This window comes from Lemur catta, chromosome 15 (genome assembly GCF_020740605.2).
Source record: "Lemur catta isolate mLemCat1 chromosome 15, mLemCat1.pri, whole genome shotgun sequence".
Lineage (NCBI taxonomy): Eukaryota > Metazoa > Chordata > Mammalia > Primates > Lemuridae > Lemur > Lemur catta.
The window spans coordinates 6955345-6983138 of NC_059142.1; the positions used below are offsets into that span (position 1 = coordinate 6955345).

At 43.5% G+C, this 27794-nt stretch overlaps 1 protein-coding gene across 1 annotated transcript in view; it reads right to left on the reverse strand.

The window, feature by feature from the left end:
• Positions 1-5160: 5160 nt before the first annotated feature.
• MYOCD (myocardin) overlaps positions 5161-27794 on the reverse strand; it is a 90826-nt gene continuing 68192 nt past the window's right edge. Inside the window, exons 8-14 of the mRNA XM_045526941.1 lie at positions 24830-25083; positions 23192-23345; positions 15275-16210; positions 12998-13141; positions 11898-12026; positions 9421-9478; positions 5161-7408 (exon numbers count right to left, since the gene is read on the reverse strand). Of these exons, the coding sequence (XP_045382897.1) occupies positions 6837-7408; positions 9421-9478; positions 11898-12026; positions 12998-13141; positions 15275-16210; positions 23192-23345; positions 24830-25083 (2247 nt within the window). The 3' untranslated portion in view covers positions 5161-6836. The remainder of the gene's footprint in view (positions 7409-9420; positions 9479-11897; positions 12027-12997; positions 13142-15274; positions 16211-23191; positions 23346-24829; positions 25084-27794) is intronic.

Sequence of the window (27794 nt, forward strand, 5' to 3'; positions counted from 1 at the left end):
AGAAGAGAGGCCGGGGGCAGCTCACAGCCCTCAGAAGGAGCCAACCCTGCCAATGCCTCGATTTTAAATTTCTAGCCTCCAGAACTGGGAGGCAATAAATTTCTGTTGCTTAAGCCCCACAGTGTGTGGTACTTGCTTATGACGGCAATAACAAATTAACATAGCTCCCAACTTTTTCTCTTTTCCTTCCTACATTTCCACCCTCAACGTCCCTACTCTTTCTCTCTACTCTCTAGCTGTCCTGAACCCACATTCTCTGAACATGGTAAATTCTCTTTTATCGTCAGGCCTTTGTGCATGCTGTCTCCCTGGCCTGGAATGCCCTTTTCCTTGGTTGTTTGCCTGCCTAACTTTTATGTCATTAATATCTTGGCTTAGCAGTCTTCTTCTCTGAAGATTCCTTCCTGAACATCCTTCCCCCACCTCCACTCACGAGACTTTATTAAGTGCCCTTCTGGTGGCACAAAACACACACTTTTCAGACTATGTATCATTCCCTGTACACTTATTTGTCTCCTCTATAGATGGCAAACTTCTTGAAAGCAGGGATCATGTAGTAGAAATCTACTATTTCTGCGTCCATCCCCTCATTTGGTAAGAGCACCCCAATTTTCCCTTAGAAAATCTCAGCTTCTCCATTATCAGTCCATGAGAAGCAAATGACCCCACTCCACAGCTCAAGGCTGAGTGGGGGATCCAGGCCCTGGGAATGAATTTGTTCCTCCTTCTCACGCCACAGAGATGGCTTCAGGGATGGTCAGGACCTGCCCAGAGCACCAAGAGTAAGCTGTGAGATTTCTGCTAGGACTCCTAGGAATGAGAAACTGTCTTGTGGCTGGAATTGCCACACGTGGGGCTGCTGGCAACCTGTGACCTTGTTGCTTCTACATGAAGAAAGCCCACTAGGAAGTAAGGCTGATTGATGCGGGGGAAGACAGAGCTGTGGCATGGAGAAAAATCAGTTCTTGGCTACACCAGGGCTTGGGACGCCCATTCCAGGGCTCATGTTATGATAGGTCCTCTACATGGTTTATATATTCACCAATGAGATAATGACAAGCAGGAATAAAATTAGGAGAGAAAAGCTGATAAAACTAGGTTTTAAACAGTTTGGAGTTTACACATATCTTATGTGCCATCTTGATGGCCGATGTATTCTACATTATTATTCAATGTGCTCAGTTGCTAAACCGATGAAAACATTGGGTTGACTAAGGGGTGTGTGTGTGTGTGTGTGTGTGTGTGTGTGTGTGTGTGTGTGTATTTTAATGGGCATATAAGTAGCCTGAGAATCAGTTTTGCAAACGTTCTCATTACATTAGTATGACTGGTACTAAGTGCAAATGCAAATAAGATGTGCCGGGCTTAAGCTGGGGGGCTGTGAAGGGGGCAAATCACAGTCTGACTCTTAGCTCTGCCACTTTTTCAGTTGTGTGACCTCAGGCACTTTACGTAGCTTCTCTGAGCCTGAGTCTCTCCATTTGCAAAAACAAGGATAATAATGGCACCATTGCATGGGGCCCTTGTGAGAATAAAAGGAAATAATACACATAAATGACACATAGCACAGGGCCTGGGTACATCAGACAGCCGAGGAAAAAGGTTTCTTTTTAAAATAAACATTTTATTTAAAAATATACGCTTTTTTTTTTTAAAAAAAAAGAACACATGCCAACTTTGGTATTTTAGCCATTGCTTCTTGCCGTGCCAGTCACCCACATTTCTTTCTGGTTATGCAGAGCTGAGCAAAGGAGACCAACATGAAAACATCACTACACAGGGGCCTGCAGAGAACGCACGCTTGCTCTTTGGTTCTTTGGAGAGCACCTCTTTGTGCTTCCCTGAGGGGGGACTTTAAGCACCCAGCAATACATTGCCCTCCCTGTCTTCATGTAGGCCCATTGAAAAGGCACTCTGGGGGCAGTGTGGGTTCTGTTCCCTTGGAAAACATTAAATAGCTTCCAGGATCCCAATCTTCATACTCCCTTTCCCCACAAACACTCAGGAGCTGTTAAGCCATTTCTAAAAATAAACGCATGCTACCAGTGTCCATGGTGGGAGGAGATGGTTAAAATAAGCACCAGAGACATTCAGGGGGTTGTTTGTCTTAATCCACAGGGAAAATCACCAAATTCTATCATCAGAAGGGAACTTACATGTTATTGGATCCAATGAGTCCTATTACAATGTCCCTGGCAGATGATAATGAAATTCTTCCCAGATCCTTCCTGTCTTGAAATCATTTCTCCACGGACAGTCTCAATCTAGCCAGGGTTTCTCTGAAAATGTGGACTCTAGAATCACACCCAGCTCCTTGACACAACTGGCCAGCTCTCGGCACTATGGGACCATCTTGTTCCAGGATGTGGACTCTGTGTGCCTTTTATCATCATCTGCCTGATAAAACCTCTGTACCACCCTACTGGTTTATATTAGATTTATGGGAAAACCAAGACCCCAGATTCTTTTCACTCCAGGTTTTCTCATATCTGATAGCAAACTGTGTACCGGCACTTGTGGCCTTCCTGCTGTGAGGAGGGCAGCCAGGGCCTGGAGCCGAGGCCAGATTGCCTTCCTGCTCTTTGGAGCTTTTCTCTTAAGGGATGGGTTCTCACCACGGATACCCCGTTTCCCCCCAGTAAGTGTCCCTCTTGTCTAGAGAGCTTGTTTGATAATTGAGGATAGGGGTAGGACCAAAAATAATGTTTCCTCCACCCTTGTTTTCAAGGGGCTTTTGTATCTGGCAACCTAAACAAATCTTCAGACTCTCCCAGATGTTTTAAATGGTGGGTGATGTTAAAAGATCTTCAAGGGATTGACTACTGCCGTTTGACGGCAAAGAGACAGGAATCTTGGTGCAGGAGAGAGCTTTAGCTAAAAAGGGCCCTTCACTCTCCCTTCTGAAATAAAATGAAGACTCCTTTTTATTATAATGAAATGGTTTCCAATGTGAGGACTGGGAGATTCTCAGTGTTCTTGCTTATAGAGACTACAAGTGCCCAGTCATTCAAAATCTGAACAATCTGAGCTGAATCAATTCAGTATCGGAGAGCTGAAGGTTTGTGTGCTTTGCCCATGGTAGTCATCAAATAATTATCTACTGGATGAGTGAGTTTGATGTGAGAGTTTTCAGCCAGACCAGAATCTGTTTCTAGAAGAGCTGATTGAATTTAAAATAAATAATACTTGAAAAAAACTGTCTGGAATGTTTGGGATAGGTTTTATTGATTCTTTTTTTTTTCAGATTGGAAATAAATGTTTTTGAAGGTGAAAGGCTGACAGTTCACAGACCCTTGACTATTCAGGTGGAGGCTGTCTCAGTTTTTTTATTTACTGGTGCAATCATTGTATTGTTAAGAATGTCTTCTCATTTAAAAATCTGTGATTCATTTTTCATAATGTGACATCTTAGCCGAACTGAGAGGTTCATAGATCAGGAAGTTGGGCTCTTTTTGTTCTTCCCCCCACCCCTTCCTCTCTTCCTCTCTCTCTCTCTCCCCCTCCACCCCCACTCCCCCCATAATAGAATGTGTGTTGTCCCAGTATTGATTGTTGGAAGTAGGGCTGCTACTGATGGGTGCTGGTTACTGAAAGCACTTGCACGAATACATTTTCTGACTCCCTTGGGTAAGTATGAATCTACTGGACTGTGGCAACATCAAGAATCACTGTAAATGTCTGCAAGTCCCCATCACTGTGGGGACTCCAAGGGTCTTAAGAATACTGCCTGTGGTCATCTTCAGGCTCTGAGAGCATTCAGAAACTTGAATGTGGACTGTACACATTCACTGTACATTTTTTAGTCATGCCTGATTTGTCACCACAAAAGAGGACATAACTGAGAGTTTAAATGAATTTAAAATAAAAATCCCCAATAGGAGACAGATGAATTAACAACATGGATTATCTGATCCACTGGGAGCAGCCAACTTCATCATTTTTCTCCCAATTATCTCCAGTTTCCGCCCCCACCCCCAAATCTCACATCTGAGCTAAGAAGAGACAGGGTGAATATGGTTTGTGGAGACTGCAGGAGGAAGATGAGACCAGTTGTTCAGGAGTCTGCTCTTTGAACTGTGCTGGTTTGCAGCAGCAAACAGCAGCCATGTCATCTTTTGTCTATTTGAGGTGTGGATGTCAGTCCTGGGGAATATCTTAAAAAGATCCCAGTGAAAAGGCACAGTCTGGCAAAGTACAAAGGCCTCCAAACTAGGTCTAGTCCCTCAGATAGAAATACCCAAAGGAAAAAATAATTAACATTCTGACCAGGATCTCAGAGCAGGGAAACCATGTGGGTTTGTTTTCCAAAGGAAGTAAGGGGGGAAAATAACACACAAATCACAAAACCTGACACCTGAAAAGTGTACTGACCAGCAAACTTTGTCAAGGCTCCAATAAAATGTCCACATCTGAGGAATGAACAAATGTGTGGAATGTGTTAATAAGATTTTCTTCCCCATAGCTTCATCTTCAAAGAAAAGACTGGTGATTTTCCCCTCTCGATTTCTGGATCTGATGACTGACATAAAAGCAAAATAAAACATTTACCGTGTGGATCTTTCGAAGCACAATGTGATCAAGGAATGTAAAATGGTTTTCATGTTCCTTTTATGCTCCTCTACAAGAGATTGTGTTACCATTTCCAGCTACTAATGGTGAAGCTGTTCTGTCTTTTCACATCCATAGTCATTGCCAAGACGAGCTTGTTCGTGGTAAGCAAGTGGCTGTGAGTCATTTGTTGGAGCCATTAGTCATACACAGAGAGGCAACGTGTAGTCTGGTTGATTAATCAGGAATTCGTAGTGAGAAAGGCCAGGTATCATTCACAGCAGATTAAGGGTTAAAGGCTTTTGGTATCGAACTCTGTAACACTGCTTTTCAAGATACATGTGCACACATGTGTATGCATGTCTACACATACACATATTTAATATACACGTATGTATATATCTATACACGTGTGTGTGTATATGTGTATCCCCCCCCAAACCCTGCCAAATATGGTTTGGTAGCTTTCAGAGTAGCAGTCACCAAAAACACTCTGTGTTCACACATTTTTACAAGTTAACAATGGAATGACTTCTAAATCTTTGGTTTATCAAAAAGAGAACTTCTAAAATCAAAACATTTTTGATTATTTTCTCTATAAGTGCACAGTGAACAACATTTTTTTTTTTTTACAAAAGAAGAAAACAGTGCCTTAGTGATTTAAATAAAAAAACAAAATAATAGCAATAGCTCCTTTCTACAGCATGCAACACTATAAAATGGTGAATTGGAGCCACAGTGAGCCTCACAGAAACTGTCCTGCAATTTGAGTTTTTCCCAACTCCCAGCCAAAGCACGAGAGGTAATAAGGAATGCACATTGGACCATTGTCTTTCCTTCCATCACTTTCAATGTGCAAATGTGTTTTCTTTCAGAAACTCTGAAATGCTCTCTCTCCTGTAAATGTCCTCCATATCTACCTTTACAATATAATGAATTCCAATTTCCCCAGAGCAACACAAACTGGTGGTTGCTTGTCAATCAAATGAGAATAGAACGATATTTATGACTGATGGACCTAGTCACCAGTTTCTTCCTAATGAAATTCTCATGACTTCCTTTTGCAGCAAACTGTGCACGTGGAGAATGAGTTCTCCAGAAGAACCTGGATTAACATTTCAAAAAAAATGGCTTTATCAGGAGTATGGCAGCTTGTGAGAACTGAGAGGTCCTCCCCTCCCAGTGCTGGGGCAGAAAAAGAAAGACTGTCAAGAGAGGAGCAAGAATGCATCAATATCTGGAAAGAAAAGTGGAGTAGGAGAAAAACTGATAATATGAGAACAAAAAAAGAAGTTGGACCTCCATAAGTGATAATCCTGTTACAGTAACCCGTGGTATGTTTCCCAGGGTATGTGAAAGGATACTGCTCTCTAGTCCTGTCTGAGTGATCCCTGATGTGGCTTCCTGTGCCTCCAGATATCTTTCCATCTGCCTGTGTGGTCATGTCTAGTCTTTGGAACGAAAGGGGGCTATGCTGGAGAACCTGAGGCCTCTCCTTCAGGGACAGGAGCTTTTCTTGCTTCAAGGTCCTCACCTATGACATATGCTTGTCAGCACAGAGATGGTGGGAATGACTGGGCCACTGGCTTAAAAAGAAGAAAGTTCTGGGTGGAGTTCTCTGGACTCAAGGCAGGTTAGTTGTTATCAGTGACCACAAAGAGTCCTGGCTACAGGATCAGACCCGCTCCAGTGGGGCAGTTTTGTGGCAGAGGACAACTGAGTTGACTTTGCTTCCCTGGGAATGGGTTGGTTCTGTCCCTTGATTCTGTCTCAGGAGCTCCTTAACTAATGCTGGGTCTGGCGTCTCTTAAAAGACAGGAAATGGAGACTCGGCTGCAGCCTCCGCCACGGTGTGTCTTCCATAAGCTTTGAGGGGCTGGCTTCCCTGTACGCCCAAAAGACTTTACATTTTCTTCCCCCAGGATGTCTAGTAAACTCATGAGAAAAGCTTATGCCCCAACAATGCCTGAGAAAAGTGATGGGCTAGAATTTGAAAAGGCAGTGAAATATGTATATATATTTTTTTGGCAGCCTTAATCTGGGAAAGCAAATTTTTGATTGCATTGCTGAAATCATGAACAGGTACTGACTGCTGGTAAATATTGCATGATATGTATTTTAAAAATTGACTCCTATTTGTTCTTGTCAATTGTCACGGAATCCTCTGTCGCTTCTCTTTAATTCAATTCACTCCTTCTTCTTCTTTTGGACAGCATAAGCATTTATGGTTGCGTGCATTTCCCCAGGGAATTCCTCCTGGTCTTCCTCAGTGCTGTGCGTCGGGTGTTCTACCACTGCTGCAAGTGAAGGTCCATGGGGGAATTCAGATTGAGATCCGTGACATCCAGGAAATCAATGTTAAAGATGCTGGGGCCGCTGGTGGCGAGGGAGCTAAAGCCCGGCGTGGAACTCGGTGGCGTGAGGTCCAGCCACTCCATGGTTTCCCAAGGAGACTCAGTGAAGCTCAGCTGCAGCCCACTGCTGTCCACAGAAGAGGGTGAGAACTGCGTCTGCATCGGGGACAGGGGGCCTGGCAAGATCTCATGAGCATTGAAGAGGTCTTCCGCAGCCTTCCCGGAGAACCCATCCATGATCCCGTCGAAAGGAGGTTCGTCACCCCCAATTTTCAGGAGGGCGACATCACTCACCTTTCCTAAGGGGCTCTGGGAATTTAATAAGACTTCGAGGTGCTCATCGCTGTCGGTGGCATAGTGGTCAAAGGGCATCTGGCCTCCCGAAGACGCTTGCTCGAAGGAAGCAGAGGGCTTGGGGAGGACGGCGGTCGGGCTCCGGGAAGGCCCGGGTACCTTTGGGACTTTTTGCAGACACGAATGATCCTCTCTGGCATCAGCTGGCATTTCTGTCAGTGAAACACAGTGTGAATTGTTAAATCACTTCAAACCGTGCGTGCCACGCTGTGTGGGTCTTTGGAATGAGTGAGCTGCACTTAGACACTTCCCTGGTTATTGCTCATGGCCCAGTCTCATCCCCAAACTGCTGTGTATGATACATCCCCAGTTCGTCCCTCTCATCTCTCCCAAACCCTTTTGTTCTGGGAATTCCGGTCTGTGATGATCAAACTCTCTCCTCTGACCCGGGCTGTTCCCCGAGGATGCTGCGTCCTCCAGAATCCCTTGGTGGCGGTAAGTGATCAGTACCTGCCCACCGCCACGTTCAGATTGTTCCGCCCCCAACTTCTCATAGCTCCGCAACAGGTCTGGGTTTTGGGTCCGCATCCCCAGCCTCCTGGTCAGTCCTTGTCCACCGCACACTCTAGTCCCCAGGTCATTGTCTTGGCCCTACTTCAGCTCTGCTCGTTCTCTGTGACTTCAGCGTCCTCAAAATCACCAGTGTTCACGCCGGCCTCCCAGTGTCCCCCCTTCCCCCTCAACTCCAGTGGTGCATCCCCTCCCCGGCTGTCACTCACACCCGCATCCCTCAGAAAGCTCAACTTCAAGCAAAATCTGCCACTCTCTGTTTGTCTCGTCCCCTCCCTCCCGGTCACTTGTTAAATACACTCATGACACTCACTCCTCAGCCACTTGGAGTCAGGCCAATCCACTGCCTCTACTATTTCATCACTGTCCCCCAGGCCCTTGTGGGCTTCCCTTCTTTCCTTGTCCAGCCTGCAATCTCTGAGCCACCATGACAGTCACACTCTGACAGATACCCTTGTCTCTCTCTTCACCACATATCCCTAGCAAAACTCCGGCCCCACACCTGGATGAATCTCACCACCTGCCTTCCCAAGCCTGCCTTGGATCAGCAGGACATTTCAAGAGGAAAGTTATGCAACGAAGCCAACTGGTTTCACTTTAGATTCAAGATGTCAAGTCTTCAACTGGCATTTAGGGCTGCCTAACAATCCTACCATGTTTCTCTAGAAAATTTACTCATGATCAATTCATAAGTGTCCTTCTTTTCTTAAATCTCCCATCCTCCCCTCCTGCACTCTCACTCTTTGCTGATCTTACCACATACATCATTAAAAAAGATACAGTAAGGGTATCTGACATGAACACTCTCATCTTTCCATCACAAAACTTACACACATACACGCACCTGTACCCACCCCTGTCCTGTGGCCATGGAGGAAATGTCTGTTCACGTGCTGTCGTCCACCTCCCTTACCAGACCGTGAACTCCAGAAAGGTGGGGCCTTTGTCGGGTGCAGCATTTGGCCTGGCACAGTGCCTGCCACCCCCTCTCAGAGTCCTCTGCTGCCTCTTTCTCTGAAACTTTACATGTTGTTGCTTAAGGGTTCAGCCCTGAGCTCTTTTCTTTTTACCTACATATCCTTCTTAGGTCATCTTACTCATTTATTTGTTTTCAAATTGTAGGTACACACTCCATAATGTTTCCTTAAATAAATAAACGAATGAATTAAAAGGAGGCAAAAAGGACGTGTTGATTACTTTTTATTGCTAGCTTGAATGACATTTAAGCCTCAGTGGACTATCTTGAAGAAGATTACTAATTGAATTTCATTTTGAGTAGGTAGCACAAAGCTTTCATTATTGCTTTGTTCTTATTCTTATAATCAAGAAGACAGGGACATGGAGATGAGAACAGTAGAAAGAAATCGTGTAGCAAGAGAAAATATTTAGGGAAACAGGGATTGGGCTGAAAAATAAAAACTGTTGAAATGATTGGTAAGAAATGTTCCTAGGACAAGGGCAGTGAGGAATCATCCACTACACCTTCTTTTATCTGCTCCAAAAGTGCACGGGAAGCTCGGAGGAAATAATTCTACCTGTGGACTACCTGGTACGTCTGACTCACAGTATGCACCTGACCTTGGCCCTAAGAGCTCATTCCCTAGAGTATGCACAGAGACAGAGTGTCCCATGGACGGGACACAGGAAGTCTTACCTCCACTTTCAATGAGGACATCTAGGAGTTCATCCATCTGCTGACTCCGAGTCATTTGCTATTATAGATTAACCAAATGAGAACAGAGAAGTTAGAAGGCGGTTACTTCTATAGGAAATCATTAGAAGCAGTGCTGCAGGTTTTTGAGCTAGATTTGGTTCAGGTTTATTTTTTTTAATTGTGGTTAAATACATGTGACTTCAAATTTACTATCTTAACCATTTTGTTTTTTGAGATAGGGTCTCACTCTGGCTAGTATGTAGTGGCATCATCATAGCTCACTGCAACCTCAAACTCCTGGGCTTAAGGGATCCTCCTGCCTCAGCCTCCCAAGTAGCTGTGACTACAGGTGCATGCCACAACGCCCGATAATGTTTCTATTTTTTGTAGAGATGGGGTCTCACTTTTGCTCAGGATGGTTTTGAACTTCTGGCCTCAAGCAGTCCTCCTGCCTCCACCTCCCAAAGTGTTAGGATTATAGGTGTGAGCCACCACACCTGGCCTATCTTAACCATTTTTAAATGTGTAGTTAAGTGGCATCAAGTACAATCATATTGTCTTGCAACCATCACCACCATCAATCTCCAGAACTCTTTTCATTGCAAAATTAAAACTCTGCACCCATTAAACAATAACTTCTCACCCCTGTTTTTCCACCCCAGCCCCTGGCAATCCCCATTCTTCTTTCTGTTTCTATGAATTTGACTATTCCAGGTCCCTCACATAAATGAAATCATAAAGTATTTGTCCTGTTGTGACAGCCTATTTCACTTAGTATAATGTCCTCCAGGTTCATCTATGTTGTAGCATGTGTCAGGATTTTCTTCCTTTCTAAGACTGAATGATATTCCATCGTATGGATAGACCACATTTTGTTTATCCATTGATCTGTCAGTGGACTTGTGTTGTTTCCATTTTCTGGCTATAGTGAATAACGCTGCTATGAACATGGTTGTACTGGCTAAGGGTTTTTGAATGATGTTTCATTAAATCTCAGTATTAGTTTTAGGCAGGTAAACTACTGAATGAAACACTCTACTACAACAAGAGAAGGGGAAAATAAGGCAGAATGCTTCCCAGCTCTGAGTACTAAAGAGTAAACTCAGTTGTTTGAGAGGTTTCCATCCCAGGAGCAGGGCACCTTAATACACAGAAAATACCTTTTTCTCATTTTGAAATGACTCGAATCTATTTCTTGTTTGGATGCTGTGGGTTTGGCCCAAGATCGGGGCTCATATTTTGTTGGTTCCTCATTGCAATAGCTTGAGGATCCTGTAGACACTGGTAGGGTAGACCCCCTCCTCTCTGGCTCATCTGAGTTAAGTAGAGTCTTATTTCTGGACGTCCACTCTGCCTGGCCTTTTTCTTTTCTTTGGAAACTGTGATGGATCAGCTGATGTTTACAGATACCAGGGGGAGGGAATGGGGAGGACAAGGCAGATATCCGTCTCACAACTCTGTGAGCCCACACCCATTAACACAGGCGCCAATCATCAATACGGACGAGGGCACTGATCAAAGAATGAGTCGTTTGCCAGTCCAGAAGGTACGAGATGCCTATGGGATCTGGCAGGAGACATAAATGAACCAAATATAGAATAAGAAAGAGAAGTGGAAAGCAGGCCACAGCTGTGGCTCAAAGTGGCAGAGGACACTTTGAATTAGGCAATTGTGGTCTGGTGGGAATGTGGCTCCCGGGTTGCCAGATTCTCTAGTTTTGCAGAAATGAGAAAGCCCACTTTGCATAACATCTCCTGGTATTTAAAACACTCTTTAAGCCAAATGACACTCAACTGCAGACTGACTTTGATCCATGGGATACTAGTCTGCAGCAACTGATGTAGATGTTCTTTCTGGGTTGAGCACACAGGAAGGCTCTCTGATACCTTGCCCAAGCTCAGACCATTTGGAATATAAGATCATTAATTGTTTTTCTTTTTCTTACTTTTTTATTTTGAAAATTTCCAAATGCAAATGAATGTAGATGATACAATGAACCTCCTGCATTCATTACGCAGCTTCAACAACCACCAATATTTTGCCAGGATCACTGAATTTTCCAGCTAGAAAGAGCTTTAGAAAGTATTGCCCTGACAATTGCTCTCATGTCTTTGAGTACCTATCACATGCCCAAACAATGTGGTAGGTACTAGATTATCCAGAATCCTTACCACTAAATCTCGTCCCTGTTTTATAAGAGAAGTGGAGTATTTGCCCAACCTCAGTGGCAATGGCAGCTGGCAGGGGGCAGAGCTGGCCACCAAGGCTGGGCATGTAAACCTCCTCTCTCTCTGCCTTCCACAGCTTCTGTACACCTGCAACACCTGCTTCCAATTAGTATCCAGGTCCTTTGCTCATTCTGGTGGGGAGACTCCCGACACACTTAATATCAGCATTTACAAACTGCACAAAGTTTAATCATATGACACAGTGTCCATTTAGTCTATTCTTCTGTAAAGAACAAATCACGCAGTTACCTGCTTTACGGCATCTTCATAGGAAGGAGGCTGTGTTATCTCTGAAACTGTCGAACTTGACTTAGAAAAAGTTGGGGATGGAATTGAAAACTTTGGCCCTGTCTTATCAGAAGAGTGTAAACCAGCCATCTGCATGGATAGAATACAGAGAAAAGCATTCAATTCATGGTCAGAAATGGTACTGCTTCTGTTCTAGAAACGACAGGCTAAATTTTTAAAAAAATTGATCTAAGACCAAAAAATAAAAAATCTGGAGCTTAGAAAATAACTTTCATATTTTAACAAGAGTGCATGTCACTGTGGGTTTATTACGGGTGGCATCTTAGAATGGGAACCTTGAAAATCTATCTTCCCCCATAAGGTGCACCCTCTTCTGTTAGAAGAAAATAGGTAAAAGAGTCCAATCCAAAGAAGGTCACCAACCCAGGAATTCCAGAGGAATCTATACCCCAGGTCATTTCATTCCAAACTGGTTATATCTGCAGAGAGCTGGAGGTGCTGCTGCGGTCTCTTCATGAACCAGCTTTGTTTACTGTGAGTGTGTTCTCCTGTGGAGAGCCTGGCCCACTTCAGAGTCTCTGTCCCTCCTGACTTGGGGCATGTGGTGCTTATATGTCAGGACCACTTTGTTTGTCTCCTTCCTGCCACCTCTTCATTGCTCCTTGCAACTCCCCATAGCCAGGATCTTGGACAGCCTGATTCCTTCCACCGGCTGACGAGTGCCATCTCTCCCTCTTTCCACAACTTCCTGGACCTCTTCAGTACTGGGTATGGATCCATGTACCTCCCTCCCTCTCCAACATTACTTTCCCATATAGCCTGATTCCAAAATGCAACTTCATAGAAACTGCCATAGAAATACCATGGCCATTTTAGTCATCATGATTTCTGGGATGAACCCAGGAAATGACTCCCTGGGATACCGCCTAACTCGTGTGTACATCCATTTCCATGCATTTCGAGTGGACTTGTTTCTCTCTAAAATCAAATTTAATTCTGCTTTTAAAGAGAACCTCATCATTCAATTTGGAGGACAAGGGCCTCAGAAGAGAGAAGAGGCAAAGTTAATCCCAGGTTTAAACCTTTTTCCAGGTGCCTACCTTTTGCTGTACACCTGGGCTTTTTGGACAAGGGTTGCCCCTGGCACCATGACTGCTATCTGCCTGGGCTCCAGAGAAAGGTGGGTGGAGGCTGGAAGAATGGGAAGCAAAGCTTGGAGGATGGCCATCGTGTGCCCCGGAGTTCTGTAGAAAGGAAGAAGTGACAAATTAAATAGCCAGCAGTGGCTTACGTGAGTGGGGCCTTTGCTGACAATTCTAAGCCCTGGCCTGTGTCCCCTGGGGTCTTATCTTTGCAAGCCTTCCTAAATTTCATTACCAAATGAACTTGCTTAAAACTCTTGGCTTTGTACGTATCAGATACTGCTCAAAGACTTCCAGTGGCTCCCACACATATCTACAGCATAGGGTCTGTACTTCTAACCTGGAGAAGTGTTCAAGGCTCTCTACAGCTTAAATTCTACCGTTCCCGCCATGCACCTCCCACAACATGCCCCGTACATTCTCCCCATATTTGGGCACATGGAGTGTCCTTTCTTGCTTCTCTACTTTTCAATGCTACACTTCCCACCAAGACCAACCCCACTGCAAAAACTTCCTGGACCTTTCTAGCCCTTGTGATCCATCTGCCCCCCTCCCCCACCAACTTTGTGCAGCATTTACTGTCCTAAGCATAGACCAGTCCTGTTATCTTCTATTGTTCTTTATCGTTTTATCATGAAAGTTTTATTATCTCCAAAGAATCTTTGTAAACCACAGGGAGTACCAATGTCATCAGAATTGAAAATTATGATCCAGAGCTATGTCTCAAGAACAATTTTTACCTTTGTTGCCCCAGACAGTACACACTCAAGACATGTTTGCTAATGATGACGACAATCCATTTAAAGCCCCAGTTCCTCTTGCAGTGCCCCCTGAGGAGTGGGCAGCGTTCATTGCAATGTGTTGTTCTGGTAGGTTTGTAAAAGTTTATTCTCATTACCTTTTGCCACTCCTCATACTCGCAGAGCATATTCCGTGTGAAAAGGGCATGCACTTTAGAATCAACTGATCTTGGGTTTGTGTGATCCTGGGCAACTGGTTTAAGCTCCCTGAGCCTTATTCTCCTCGATGGCAAATACAGAACAATAAATTGGAGGTCACAGGGTTGTTGTGACAATTAATGAGATTACCTGTATACATGCCTCCTAATTCTTGGCATGTGGCAGGTATCCAATTAATGTGAGTTTTCTTCCTATCCCTTTTCTAATAATATAGATTTCAGAACCTTTTGATGGTGTAATTTTCTTTCTCAAATAAACTTATATAGACTTTCCTAGTAATTCTTCAGCTTCAAGTGCAAGAGGAAAATCTTTTTTGATCACCTTGGTCTAGTTTTTGAATTTGTAACTCTTCCAAGCCATCTCCTATGACTCTCCTTTCATTCTGCTCCAGCCACACTGGCCTTGTTTCTGATCCTTAACATTCCCTACGAGCTTCAACCCCAGGACCTTTGCACTTGCTGTCCCTCCTTTGCCTTCATTGCTTTCACCCCAAATATCCACAAGGTGTTGCCTTTACCTCTTTCAAAGTTTTGCTCGAATGTCCCTGGCCCTTTTATTTAAAGTGGCAAACTTCCAAACTCCTCACATCTCCTTCCCACTTTTTCTCCGTAAGATTACAATCTTCTAATACATTACATAATTTACTTTTAAAGTTTGCTTACTGTTTTCCCATGAGAATAGGGATTTGTGTTTGGCCAGTTCAGCATGAATCCCCAGAGACTAGAACAGGGCCTGACAGAGTAGGTGGTCGGTGACTATTTGCACTCTGCAGATCATTACAGAGAGCAGAGTGAAGTCTGGTGACTTCCCTTTGGCCCTCTTGAGGAACTGGTTGGCCTATGGTAAGGTTTGACACCAAGGAGTCCTGAGAGCAACGGTGGGCAAACTACAGCCCACAGGCCAAGTCTTGCTCACCTCCTGTTTTTGTAAATAAAGTTTTATTGGAACACAGCCATGCGCATTCATTTACAAGATGTCTATGGCTGCTTTCCTGATACAGGGGCAAATTGGAGCAGCTGTGGCACAGACGGTGTGACCTGCAAAGCCAAACATATTTACCATCTGGCCTTTTACAGAGCAAGTTTGCCAATCCCTGCCTTGGAGGATGAGTTTGGTCTACTGTGAAGGCTCATGGATCACAGTGTCTGGGAGTTGCCGCTGGGCTCTCGGTGGGCCCTGCACCTCGGAAGTTGCAACATCAGCTCGCGGGGGGTTGGAAACCCACATCCCAGGCTTGCAGAAGGCGGGATGCCCGGGCCTGGCGCAGGCGTCTTACCTGCGCGGGGCACGCCTGGCTGCCGGCGGGCGAGGAGACCCTGTGCGCTTCTCCCTGAGCCCCGCCAGGCGCGGGCAGGAAGTAAGCGCTGTTGGGCGACGGGGGCAAACTGATGTGCTGCGGGCTCTTCACGGCCCCGAGTGGCGAGTGCTGGGGGGAGCACTGCGGGCTGAGAAACGTGGAAGAAAGGACCCCGGTTTGACCCGCGGGCTCCGCACAGTGCGCGTTTCCCAGGGGCGGCAGAGGAGCGGCTGCACAGGCCTGCGATGGGGTCTCCGTGCTGCTGCTTTGTCGTTTCACAGGGAGTTGCTGGGATGCAAAGGGACAGCTGGAGACGGCCTCTTCCTGCTTGATGGGGGCGGCCAGGAAGGGCAGCGGCTTCTGCTCGGGGCAGTTGTTCCTCTTCTGCTTCTGCAGCTGCATCCGCAGCTCCTCCACTTGCCTCTGCTCCTGCTGCAGCTTCCAGGTGAGCTCGTTGATCACTTTCTGCTTCTCCACCAGCATCTTGTCCTTCTCGGAGTCCGGCCCGTCCAGCTCGGAGGGGGCCGAGGCCCCGTTCAGGCTGCTGGCGAGCGGCTCCTCCGCGCACGCGTGGGCCGGGGACGGGTGCAGGCCGAAGGCGGGGGAGGCGTCGTTGAAGGTGTCCGGCAGGGACCCGGCGACCGACAGGTCGGACGAGGCAGGGGAGATTGGGGGGCTGGAGCTGGTGCTGCCGAAGTGGTAGAAGCCGTTGGACAAGGCGCTGGTGGAGGGGGAGGACTGGTAATTGGGCAGCGTGCTGGGGGTGACAGGGAAAGTGACAGTCGTTATGTCCCCGAAGTTCGGCATCTGGTTGCCAGAACAGTCCTGGAAGGGCCGGAGCCGGTCCATGAGGGCCGTTTTGGTGCCTGACACTGGCAAGCCCCGGATGCGAAGCTGTTGTCTTAATTCAGAGACCTGAAGAAACCAGGACGCTGTTAGTATGCTCTCTAACAACGTTTTCCAAAGTGTGTTTATTGTGTTCATAAAATGAGCTTTAAAACATCACAAATGCAATTTTACAATATCCACTTCTGTTTAATACTTCTTTCCAATTTCATCTCCTGTCCCTGATATAAATTGGTTTTGCCCGATTTTAACAATTCTTGTTTACTTATCCATGTTTCTGCCTGGGTTTAGACACAAGCCCTCAAACGATAGTCCCGAAGCGCAGCTGAGTGCAGGTCAAGTCGGACTTGACTTTGAGAACCATGGCTCCATGCAAACATTTATGTCCTAGTTTAGATGACTGGCTGGATAATAGTCATACATGGAGGGAGAGTACTGGTGATAAGATTGTCAGTCCAAATTCTGACCCTTCCTGTTACTAGCTCAACAATCACTTTCTGCCTCAGTTCCCCTTCTGTAAAATAGAGGTAATCGTTCCTACCTGATATAGTTTTGCAAAAGTTAAAATGGCTTAAAATTTGTAAAGCACTTGGACTAATGTCTGGCAAACAGTTGTGGAATGTGAGGGTTTACTATTATTATAATATTACGTTGACTCACATGTTATCCCTGCATTTTTTATAATGCTCATAAATTGAAAACTATGAATATCCACAAATATGAGAACTGGTTAGATAAATGATGACTATGCAAATGATGGAATACTACAGATCCATTAAAACTGATGTTATAGGCCAGGTACAGTGGCTCATGCCTATAATCCTAGCACTTTGGGAGGCCAAGGTGGGAGATCACTTGAGCCCAGGATTGGAAGCTGCAGTGAGCTATGACAATGCTACTACACTCTAGCCTGGGCAGTAGGGGGAGACCCTGTCTCAAAAACAAAACAAAACAAAACAAAACAAAAAAAACTGATGTTATAAATATTTGTTGACATTGGATGATGAATAATTATTTATGGTATATTACTAAGTGGAAAAAAGTTTGAATTGATTCTATTTTTCTAAAAATTATATAAACAATGTATGTATATGTATATATTTCAACCTATGCTTGCATATAAAAGTATCTAGATAAACATATACTCAAATATTAATAATGGTTCTCCTTATCTGTAGGCTCTAAATATTTCACATAAATATATTAAGTCTGTAATTAAAACAGGAAACATTAAATACCTAAATTTCAATAGTTCTGTAAAACAGCAAACTATGGGAATATTCTTCTGATATTCTGTAGGGAAATATCTTTTGGGCATAAAAGGAATGAAAGTAATCATAGAAATATTGAAAGCAAAGGTTAAGACTTCTTTAAGTCAAAAAACTATAAACAAAATGCAAACACGAATAGCTATGTTTGGGAAAAAATAATTGCAGCACAAATAAAGTGTTAAACATCTTAGTGTATCCAGTGTGCTTACCAATTAAAAAGAAAAAGATTGATACCCAATATAAAAATGGGCAGAGGATACGATCCAGCTCTTCACAAACAAAAATAAAATTTAAAATATGGCCAATAATGTATGTATACGTATCACCATCAGCAATACAAGAAACACAAATAAAATGAATATGTACAGATGTTTGTATTTATTAAATTGAGGAAGAAATGAATAATAACACTTTGTGTTAAGGAAGTAGCGGCAAAAATAAATACATAAAAATGTTTTAAAAAAGAAAACAGGTAGCTCTTTAATACTCTGCTACTCAAACTGCGGTTCTTAGACCAGCAGTATCGATATTAACTGGGAGCAAGTTAGAAGTGCAGAATCTCAGGTCCCTCCCCAGACCTGCTGAATCAGAACCTGCATGTTAACAAGGGCCCAGGTGACCTGTGCACACATTAATGTTTGAGAAGTGCTGCATTAACATGCTTCTTCTGGGAAGAGACTGGCATAAACATTCAGGACAGAAATTTAGCAATATGTGTCCAGAACTCTTAAAAATATTAATATGTTTTAATTCAGGAATTTCATTCCTATGTAGTTGGCCTGGGGAAATAACCAGAGAAATTAATAAATGTATGTACAAAGGCCACTGAAACCATATTCTGAATAACAAAAATTTGGCAGCTAGTTAAATGTCTGGCAGTGAAATGTTAACTAGGCGGTGGAATGATATGCTGCTATTAAAAATAGAAATGTTATTGTATATTGAAAGTTATGAAAAATGTTCATGATGTGTTAAAAAAAGCATGCAAGAAATTTATGTACACATACATTTTTTAAAACAATTATTTTGAAATAAAATATGTTCATATGCATTTTCAATCTAGAAGGAAATATAATCTGTAATGCTTCCTGAGAGTCTTAATTATCTTTCAAAATACTGTTTGTTTTTCTATACACTATCATATTTCAACAGTGAATATGTGTTACTTTATAATCAGCTAAAAGTTATCAGAAAAGGATTGAATCAACTTATACTAGCAATAAATATGCTATTTCCCCCATAGCCTTGCTGGCATTGTTTTATCATTTTCTTTTAGATTTGCTGGTTTGAAAAAGCACAAAATGGCAACTCATTATTGTTTTAATTTTGAATTACTTAAAATTAATGGGTCCTACATTTATTTTTAGAATCTGTTCTGGCACTGAATAATTTAAACTACATTATTAAATAATGCAGCCCATATTCTAAAATAAAATGAATACTGGTTGAGTTCAATTTACCTTAAATTTCAGAATATTATGCTGTGTGGGCTTGTTTGGCACAAAGGTTTGTATATATCTCTTTGCTACATTCACTGATGTTTTAATCACTGATAACTTTTAAATAAATATTTATTATGGAAACATTCAAACATACACAAAAGTAGATAGAAAAGTCTAAAGAACCCCATGTACTTATCAACCAACTTCAACAATTATCAACTCATGCCCAATCTTATTTCTTTTATACTCCAACCCACTTCTTCTTCTAGCCTTCCTGAATTATTTTGAAGCAAATTGTATAAATTCATCTCTAAATATTCTGGTCTCTATCTCTGAGAGATAAGTACTCTTAAAAAAAGACATAGATAAAATACAGTTACCACCCTTTAAGTATGAACAATTATTTCCTAGTGTCCATTAAATGTTTTCCCAGTTTTTAAACTTCTCTCTTTCTCTCTTGCATGCTGTCTCTCACTCTCTAGTTTTAGAAACAGGATGCCAAAAAAAAAAAAAAAATCCATGTACTGTGATATAACCATTAATAACTTTTAAATGACAAATCAAACTCTTCTCTCAGTGCTTTCCCCCTTCTATTTTTATGTATCAACACAGGAACAGTTCTTGAAAACATGACCTTCACTGTATCACCTTTCCAATTACTATTCAGGGGGGTCACTTTCATCAATTCTTCTTATTTCTCCCCTTCCCTAATTGTGGTTGCATCATATGCTTCTTTTACTCCTCATCTCTCCTTCCCTCCCTTGTCCTTCCTTCCCTCTCTCTTTTCCCATTTTGCTCTCCTTCAACCTCATTCAGTCCTCTAGCTCCAGCCCTCCCCACATTGCACAGGATTCTGAAGTTTCTGTTCCTACCCCTGACTGCACAGCTTGGCTCCTTCTTACCGATAGAAGCTGGCTAGACTTTTTCTATCAGGTGTCCTATTGGTACTTGCAACTCAGCTTTTCCAAACCCAATAAACTTGCCACTGTCCCTTCACATTAGCCCCCCACTTTAACCTCTTTCTGCCATGGGTGTGACTCTCCCGGGGTGCAGGTGAAGCCTCTCCCCATACACACAGTGAGTGGTTAAGTCCACCCAAGGTCCCTCCTGTCCATCTTTCCCTTCCCATTCTCATCTCTCATGACAATAGCAAAGCCCTTGAAATCAGTCCCTTAGGTGCAAGCCCCAGTTTTGTCATTTATAGCTGGTTAACTTGCTTATCATATAACTTTTTAAAAATTTTGATTTTTATTTTCACTTTTTAAATTGGAAAGATAAAACTTACCTTGCAGGGTGAAAATTAAAGCAAATCTACAGGGAATGGCTGACTGATCGTTCATGCTCAAAAAATGGTAGCTTCCACCGTCATCACCATCATCTCCTTAGACCTGTGCTAATTATTATCACCATTGCCAGCTGGGGATTCTGAGCACGTGCACATGGACAGAAGTGCCTCTGGGGGCTCAGACAGATGGCACCATGTCTGGCCTATGTTTCTCTGGGGCTAAGGCACCTCCGATCCTACTTGATCCAGGGCTTCCACCCAGAGATAGGCTACTTAAAAAATATTTTTATGGTGGTAAAATAAGCATAGCAAAGTTTATCATGCCACCATTTTGAGCATACAGTTCAGTGGCATTAAGTACATTTACAAGGTTGTGCAATCATCACAATCCTCCATCTCCAGTACTTTTCATCATCTCAGATGGAAACTCTGTCTCCACTAAACAACTATTCTGCATTCCCCCCCACCATCCGCTAGTAGCCACCATTCTACTTTTTGTCTATGAATCTGCCTGTTCTAGGTCCGTCGTGTAAATAGACTCACACAGTATCGGTCCCTTTGTGTCTGGCTTATTAAATATTTCACTTAGCATAACACTTGCAAGGTGAGATCACCTACTTTTATCTCTATGAATTTATGATTTGGGAGTGGAGGCTGGGTGACCCATGGCTCCAGGGAGCATTATCATAAGCTTGGTGTCCTCTTCTAGGTTTATGGATACCAAATTAAAACATGCTCAGTGAATCCTCAGCCATAAAAAAACAATGGTGAATTAATACCTCTTGTATTATCCTGGATGGAGCTAGAGCCCTTCAAACTGGAGTATCACAAGAATGGAAAAACAAGCACCACATGTACTCACCATCAAATTGGTACTAACTGATCAACACTTATGTGAACACATGGAAGTAACATTCATCAAGTGTTGGGCAGGTGGGGAGGTGTGGAGGGGATGGGTAAATTCACAACTAATGGGTGTGGAGTGCATCGTCTGGAGGATGAGCACGCTTGTAGCTCTGGGTTGGGCGGTGCATATGCAATATTTGTAACCAAAATGTTTGTACCCCCATAATATTCTGAAATTTAAAAAAAGAAACCTAAGCATTTTAAATCCAAATGGAAGGAACAGAGCCTTTGATACAAAGACCCAAGATGTAATCTTATTTACTGGTATTGGTGGTTGGCAGCCACAGAATTTCCTTTGATTTGAAATAAACACAATCCTACCTTTTCCCTGAAGAAAATAATGACTGAGGACTGAGAGTGGGAATGAAGGTCTTAACAAGGACTGAGCACTGAGGATTGGCATGATGAAGGCTATAGGGACCTTTAGGAATTTAGTTTTTGGGTAAAATTATAAGATCCTTTGGGGAGAGTAATAGGTAGGGTAGAAACCAGGTAAACTGGTATAATCCTTGGAAACAGGGTGAGGAGTTGAATTGTGCTCACAGGTTCGAAAAGTCAAAGGATACTGCATTCACCTTTTCCAATTGTATTGTGAATGCTGGATAGAGGGATGGACATGCTGAAAGGACCCATCTTCAACTCAAAGGTCAGTGTCATGTCAGTGGGCTGAGATCCATGTGATCCGCAGTAAGTTGCTAGCACACATACATCATTTAACAACGTGCTGCTATGCTTCAGGGCAGAAGTTCCCAGATTTGGGGATTTCAATTATAATTATATTATTGAAAATAATTAAATTATACTATTGACATCAGGTTACCAATTTTTTTTTTTTTGGGATAGAGTCTTGCTCTATTGCCTGGGCTAAAGTACAATGGAGTCATCATAGCTCACTGTAATCTCAAATTCCTGGGCTCAAGTGATCCTCCTGCCTCAGCCTCCTGAGTAGCTGAGACTACAGGTGTGTGCCACCACACTTGGCTAATTTTTCTATTTTTTGTAGAGAGGGGGATCTCTATGTTGCTCAGAGTGGTCTCAAACTTCTTCCTCAAGTGATCCCCCTGCCTTAGCCTCCCACAGTGCTAGGATTACAGGCTTGAGCTACTGCACTCAGTTGGGTTATCAACATTTTATCTTGTTCAGTAAGAACTAAGATGCTTATTTAATTATATCCTTTTTTAATAAAAAGTAACAAATAAAACCCTACCAAAAACACTCAACTTCTATTCACTACCATCATTATTTCCTAATGGAAAGGATATTTTAAGTTTCAAAACATTGGGAGGAAATACGTACTTTGAAGAAAGGTTAGTTAGATATGTGGAACACACTTAGATTTATGAAAAGTTCTTTACATGGTTCTTATTTTTCTCCTTTCATCAGAAATACATAAAAATTCATCATGGAATTGACCACCAGAAGCTTACATCAATCTCACACCTAATCTGTGCTAAGCTCCATTATGTATACTATTTCACTTCACTTTCACAATAACTCATTTATGCAAATGAGGAACCTGAGAATCAGAAAAATGTAAAAACTAGCTCAAGTTTGCATGGCCTGTGAAAGCTGAGCTAAGGGCCTATAATCTTCTGTTCTTCCATGCTGTGGTTTCAATGTATCCCCCCAAAATTCATGTGCTGGAATCTTGGTTGCCATTGTCATGATGTTAAGAGATGGAGACTTTGGGGGGTGACTTTTGTCATGAGGGCTCCACCATCATGAGTGGATTAATGCTGTCTCAGGAGTTTGACCCCCTTTTCTCTCTGTCTTGCCCGCTCTCACCTTCTCTTGCCCTCTTTTGCCCTTCCTCCTTCCACCCTTCCGCCATGGGATGACTCTCGCCAGATGCTGGTGCCATGCCCTTGGACTTCCCAGCCTCCAGAACTGTGAGAAATAACTTCCTTTGCTTTATAAACTACCCAGTTTCAGGTGTTCTGTGATAGCAGCATAACACAGACTAAGACAAGCAGGGTATTCAACACAAGCAGCATAAATTCTATCACTCCCTTGAGTATCTCCCATATTTTTCTTTCCTCCCACTCTCTTACTCCAGAAATCAATAGGCAAAAATGCTGTTAACAATACACCGTTGTATTTGTTAAAAAAGAAAAGGAAAAAAAGAAAATCATGTCAAATCCTCTACCTTCAGATCATCCAGGTTAGGTGGGAGTGGGCCTGGTTTGAGAGAAGAGACACCAGTTTGTCCAGAAAAACTGTTTTTGACAGGGGACAAAGGGGTATTGCTCAGTGGTGTTGAAGAAGAGTTTGAATTTCTGACCGTCTGTTCATTTGGTTCTCTAAAAAACAAACAAAGAGGCACTTAAAATATGATCAAATATATCTAAGATCACTTGAATTTAGAGCAAATCACGGAGTAATTGCCTACAAGGATCAGGCAGGTAATAAATCAGCAGAGGAGGGCAGGGTGAAGAGAAACAACAGCACAGCCTAGATGGCGAGTGGCAGGTGACCCTAGAGCTTTGTTTGGGGGGATAAGAGGGAGTGGTGGCAACTTGGGCACATGGGAGAGGGCACCCCATCTCCTGGAGAGCATGCCTGGGGAAGCTTGACCGTGTTCAGTGCTCAACATAATTGCCAGCATGGCCTGTGGATGACCAGAAACGTGTGAGGAACCCACATCTCAAACTCATAAGTGGGGATATTGACTGTTTAAAAGGTGACCTAGCCACGTGGTCACATAACCTGGGCTCAGGAGTCAGTCTTTGAGGCTGTCCCTCCACTGTTCAGCTCTGTTGCTTCCAAAAGCAGAAGTGTATTGGAATTGCTCACAATTCCAACATCACATTCTTAGATGTTCCACAGTCCAATTTGGAAGTGCTGATACTTCTCCTTTTTCTCCAAGGGGATTCTTTTTTTTTTTTTTATTTTTTTATTTTTTTTGAGACAGAGTCTCACTTTGTTGCCCAGGCTAGAGTGCCGTGGCGTCAGCCTAGCTCACAGCAACCTCAAACTCCTGGGCTTAAGCAATCCTACTGCCTCAGCCTCCCGAGTAGCTGGGACTACAGGCATGCGCCACCATGCCCGGCTAATTTTTTTGTATATATATTTTTAGTTGGCCAGATAATTTCTTTCTATTTTTAGTAGAGACGGGGTCTCACTCTTGCTCAGGCTGGTCTCGAACTCCTGACCTCGAGCGATCCACCTGCCTTGGCCTCCCAGAGCTAGGATTACAGGCGTGAGCCACCGCGCCCGGCCCCCAAGGGGATTCTTATCCAGGGCATTGATTTACAATAGTCCTCTCTTTCCTTCAGTTTTGTTTTCCAAGATTTCAGTTACTTGTGGTCAACCGTGGTTTGAAAATAGATGAGTACAGTACAATAAAATATTTTGAGAGAGAGAGAGAGAGACCACATTCACATAACTTTAATTACAGTATATTGTTATAATTATTCCATTTTATTACTAGTTATTATTGTTAATCTCCTACTTTTTGTAATTTATAAATTAAATTTTATCATAGGTATGTACAGGAAAGAAACAGTATATATAGAGTTTGGCACTATCAAAGGTTTCAGGCATCCTCTGGGGGTCTTGGAACATCCCCGTTGGATAAAGGGGGACTACTGTATTTGCTTCCTCCTGGCCATATGGTCCTGAAAAGGTGTGCATGGTTTCTAGAGTCATATTCCAAACATACTGGATGAGGACACGGTGCAATATAGGGCTTCTTGTTGGGTCCCAAGGTGCCGGCCCTGCATCTCAGAGAGAAATCATTCCCAACCTCTGCCTGCGACCACCATCCCAGGCCGGCCTGACTTACTTAAGCTGAGCTTGGTGTATCCCAGGGTAGCTGAATCGGTGCTGCTGCTGCTGCTGCTGCTGGCTGAGGATCTGGAGCTGCAGGAACAGCTGCTGCTGCTGTAGCAGCCGGGCGTAGGCTGAGTCCATGGGCGGAGGGGACTTCTCTGCCTTCTGGTCTGGGGGAATGTACTGGTGATACTTGAGCTTCTTCACTTTCGGCTTGGGGTCCTTGGGCTTTTTGTGGCGGTTCTTACTGTCACCCAAGGACTTGGACTGCAAAGAGAATGGGGAAATGACATGTGCTTTAAGTGATGACTGAAAATAACTTGGCATCATAGATTTGTTCTGATGGACACTCTCGAATCCCAGAAAACAATATAGCAAAGGCATGACGTGCAAAGAACCGCCGGGACATTACTGTATCTAATGAACAAATCTATTGCAAATGCATCACACTGAAGGGACACTGCTCAGGCAGGGAATCTTGAATCTTAGAAATAGTTCCAGGATTTTTTCCTTTCTGGAATGCAGTGAGACCAGCGATCAAAATAAAGACTATAAAAGATAATATTGAAATAGTAACAGGTGCTCAACAGTGTAATTGTATCTGTAACCTGCTCCTGAAATCAAAAGGCCTTCATATATTAGGAATAAATAGGTTCATCCTGTTATCAGTTAAAAAAAATAAATTTTCAAACCTGGCTTTGTTACAGAAGGTTGAAATGGAGAACATGGATGTCATGACCGCAGATGGTGAAGGAACACGTGGGAGGGAAAGTGTGGTACCAGCGGTGTCCAGAAGAGGGGGCTCCTGAACAGCTGGCAGCTGGCTTGGCAGCTTCCCCATTTTAACCACAAAACACACATCTGAATGTGACCTTATCCAAAGGAGCCTACATCTTGCTTTGACTCAGCGCATCCCACCACCGACGGCTCTTTTGTTTTCTCAAAGAGACGTCTTCCTGGGGACTAATGAATAATGAGCACAAGTATTTCTGTGTGCTTGGTGGCTCTATTTTCTCCCTGCTCATTAATCGATTAGTGTTCCAGTTAATTACTCAGTCTTTTGTCCTTGGAGGGTTTCTGCAGGGCTCCTGCAGCCAGTTCTGCCCGGCCTTGCTCCAGCCCCGCTGCTCGTCCTGCCTCACCCTGGGCCTGGCTGGTCTGGAAAGGGTGGAGCTGCAGCCCTGGCTGCATCTAACAGTTAGGTCAGAGGTCCAGGAGGTTTTTTTTTTTCCCCCTCTATGTTGCCTTAGTACATGGGTTCTGAGCATTCCAAAAGATACTGCAATCAGACCATTTTCTCTGGATCGAGTCCGGTAAAGACTACTGAACCCATGGATATATGTAGTTTCATTCTCTTTTTGAGCACAGGGGATATTGAGGTTGTGTTTGTTTTGCTCTTTTGGCTGCATGGCCAAGAGAAGAAGAGCTCGTTCATCTTTCTAAAGATGGATCAGAGGTGACTCCACTCCAGCGCTAGACACCCAGGCATGAATGTGTGAACCCGGTTAACGTAAGGTGAGAGAAGCAGCGAGGCCAGGTCTCTGGGTAGAAAGTACAAGACTTCCTTAAGCTGATCTGAGTCAAATACACACACACACACACACACACACACGCACACACACACACACACACTCTCTCTCACACACGGCATTGCCAAACAACACACCACCCTGGTAGCCCCCAATCCATTTGCAGGCCCTGCTCTGCCAAATGAAGTCCAAATTCTATAGTCTGCCAAGGAAGGCAGTTCACCAAACTGCCTACACTTTTCTTTTCTAACAGAGTACACCTCCTGCCTCTTTTCCTTGCAATTTTATTCTGTCTGCAACAACCTCTCCACTTGCTGACTCTGGCCCGTCCTTCGAGGCTGGCTCAAACCTTGGCTCACCTGGGAAGCCTTTTCTAACTCACAGTGATGTCTCCTGTCTGCATTTCTCTTGCAGCCTTTGAGGCTACCCGATAGTGGTCACGTCGGTGTGCATCTGTTGAGGGGCGAGGGAAACTGAAATCTAGCCCCATTCTCCTTCCTGCTGGCTTTGAGGGGGGCCTATGGCAGCTGGGGGAAGGAGAACTTATTTTTTTATTGTGGTAAAATATAAGTAACATAAAAGTCACCGTTGTAACCATTTTAGTACATTCACAGTGTTGTGCAACCATTGCCACTATCTAGTTCCAGAACATTTTCATCACCCCAAGAGGAAACCTGCTCGCCATTAGCAGTCACCCCCCATTCCTGCCTTCCTCCAGCCTCTGGCAACCACCAATCTTTCTGTCCATATAGATTCGCCTATTCTGGATATTTCAAATAAATGGAATCACATAAGATGTGGCCTTTTGCATCTGACTTCTTCACTCAGTATAATATTTTCAAGGTTCATTCATGTCGTAGCCATATCAGTACTTTATTCCTTTTTGTGGCTGAATAATATTCAGTTGTATGAATATACCACATTTTATTTAGTCATTCATCAGTTGATGGCCATTTGGGTTAGTTCCAACTTTTAACTACTGTGACTAGGACTGCCGTGAATATTGATCGACCAGTTTTTGTTTGAACACCTGTTTTGGGTTCTTTTGGGTGTGCAGCTAGGAGTGTGATTCCCAGGTCCCGTGGCAAGTCTATGTTAAATTATTCAGGAGCTGCCAAACTGCTTTCCATGGCAGCTGCACCATTTTACTTTCCCACCAGCAGTGTATGAGGGTCCCAGTTTCTCCAAATCCTCATCAACACTAGTTATTTTCCGTATTTTTGATTAAAGCTATCCTAGTGGGTGTGAAGTGGTATTCCACTGTGGTTTTGATTGCATATCCTTAATGACTAATGATGTTGAGAATCCTTTCATGTGCTTGTCGGCATTTGTCTATCTTTGGAGAAATATCTATTCAAGTCCTTGGGCGTATGTCTTTCTTACTTGCACAAAACACTTTTAGGGCTAGTGGTGGTCTAAGGACCCAATTAGATTAGACTGTAGGCTCCT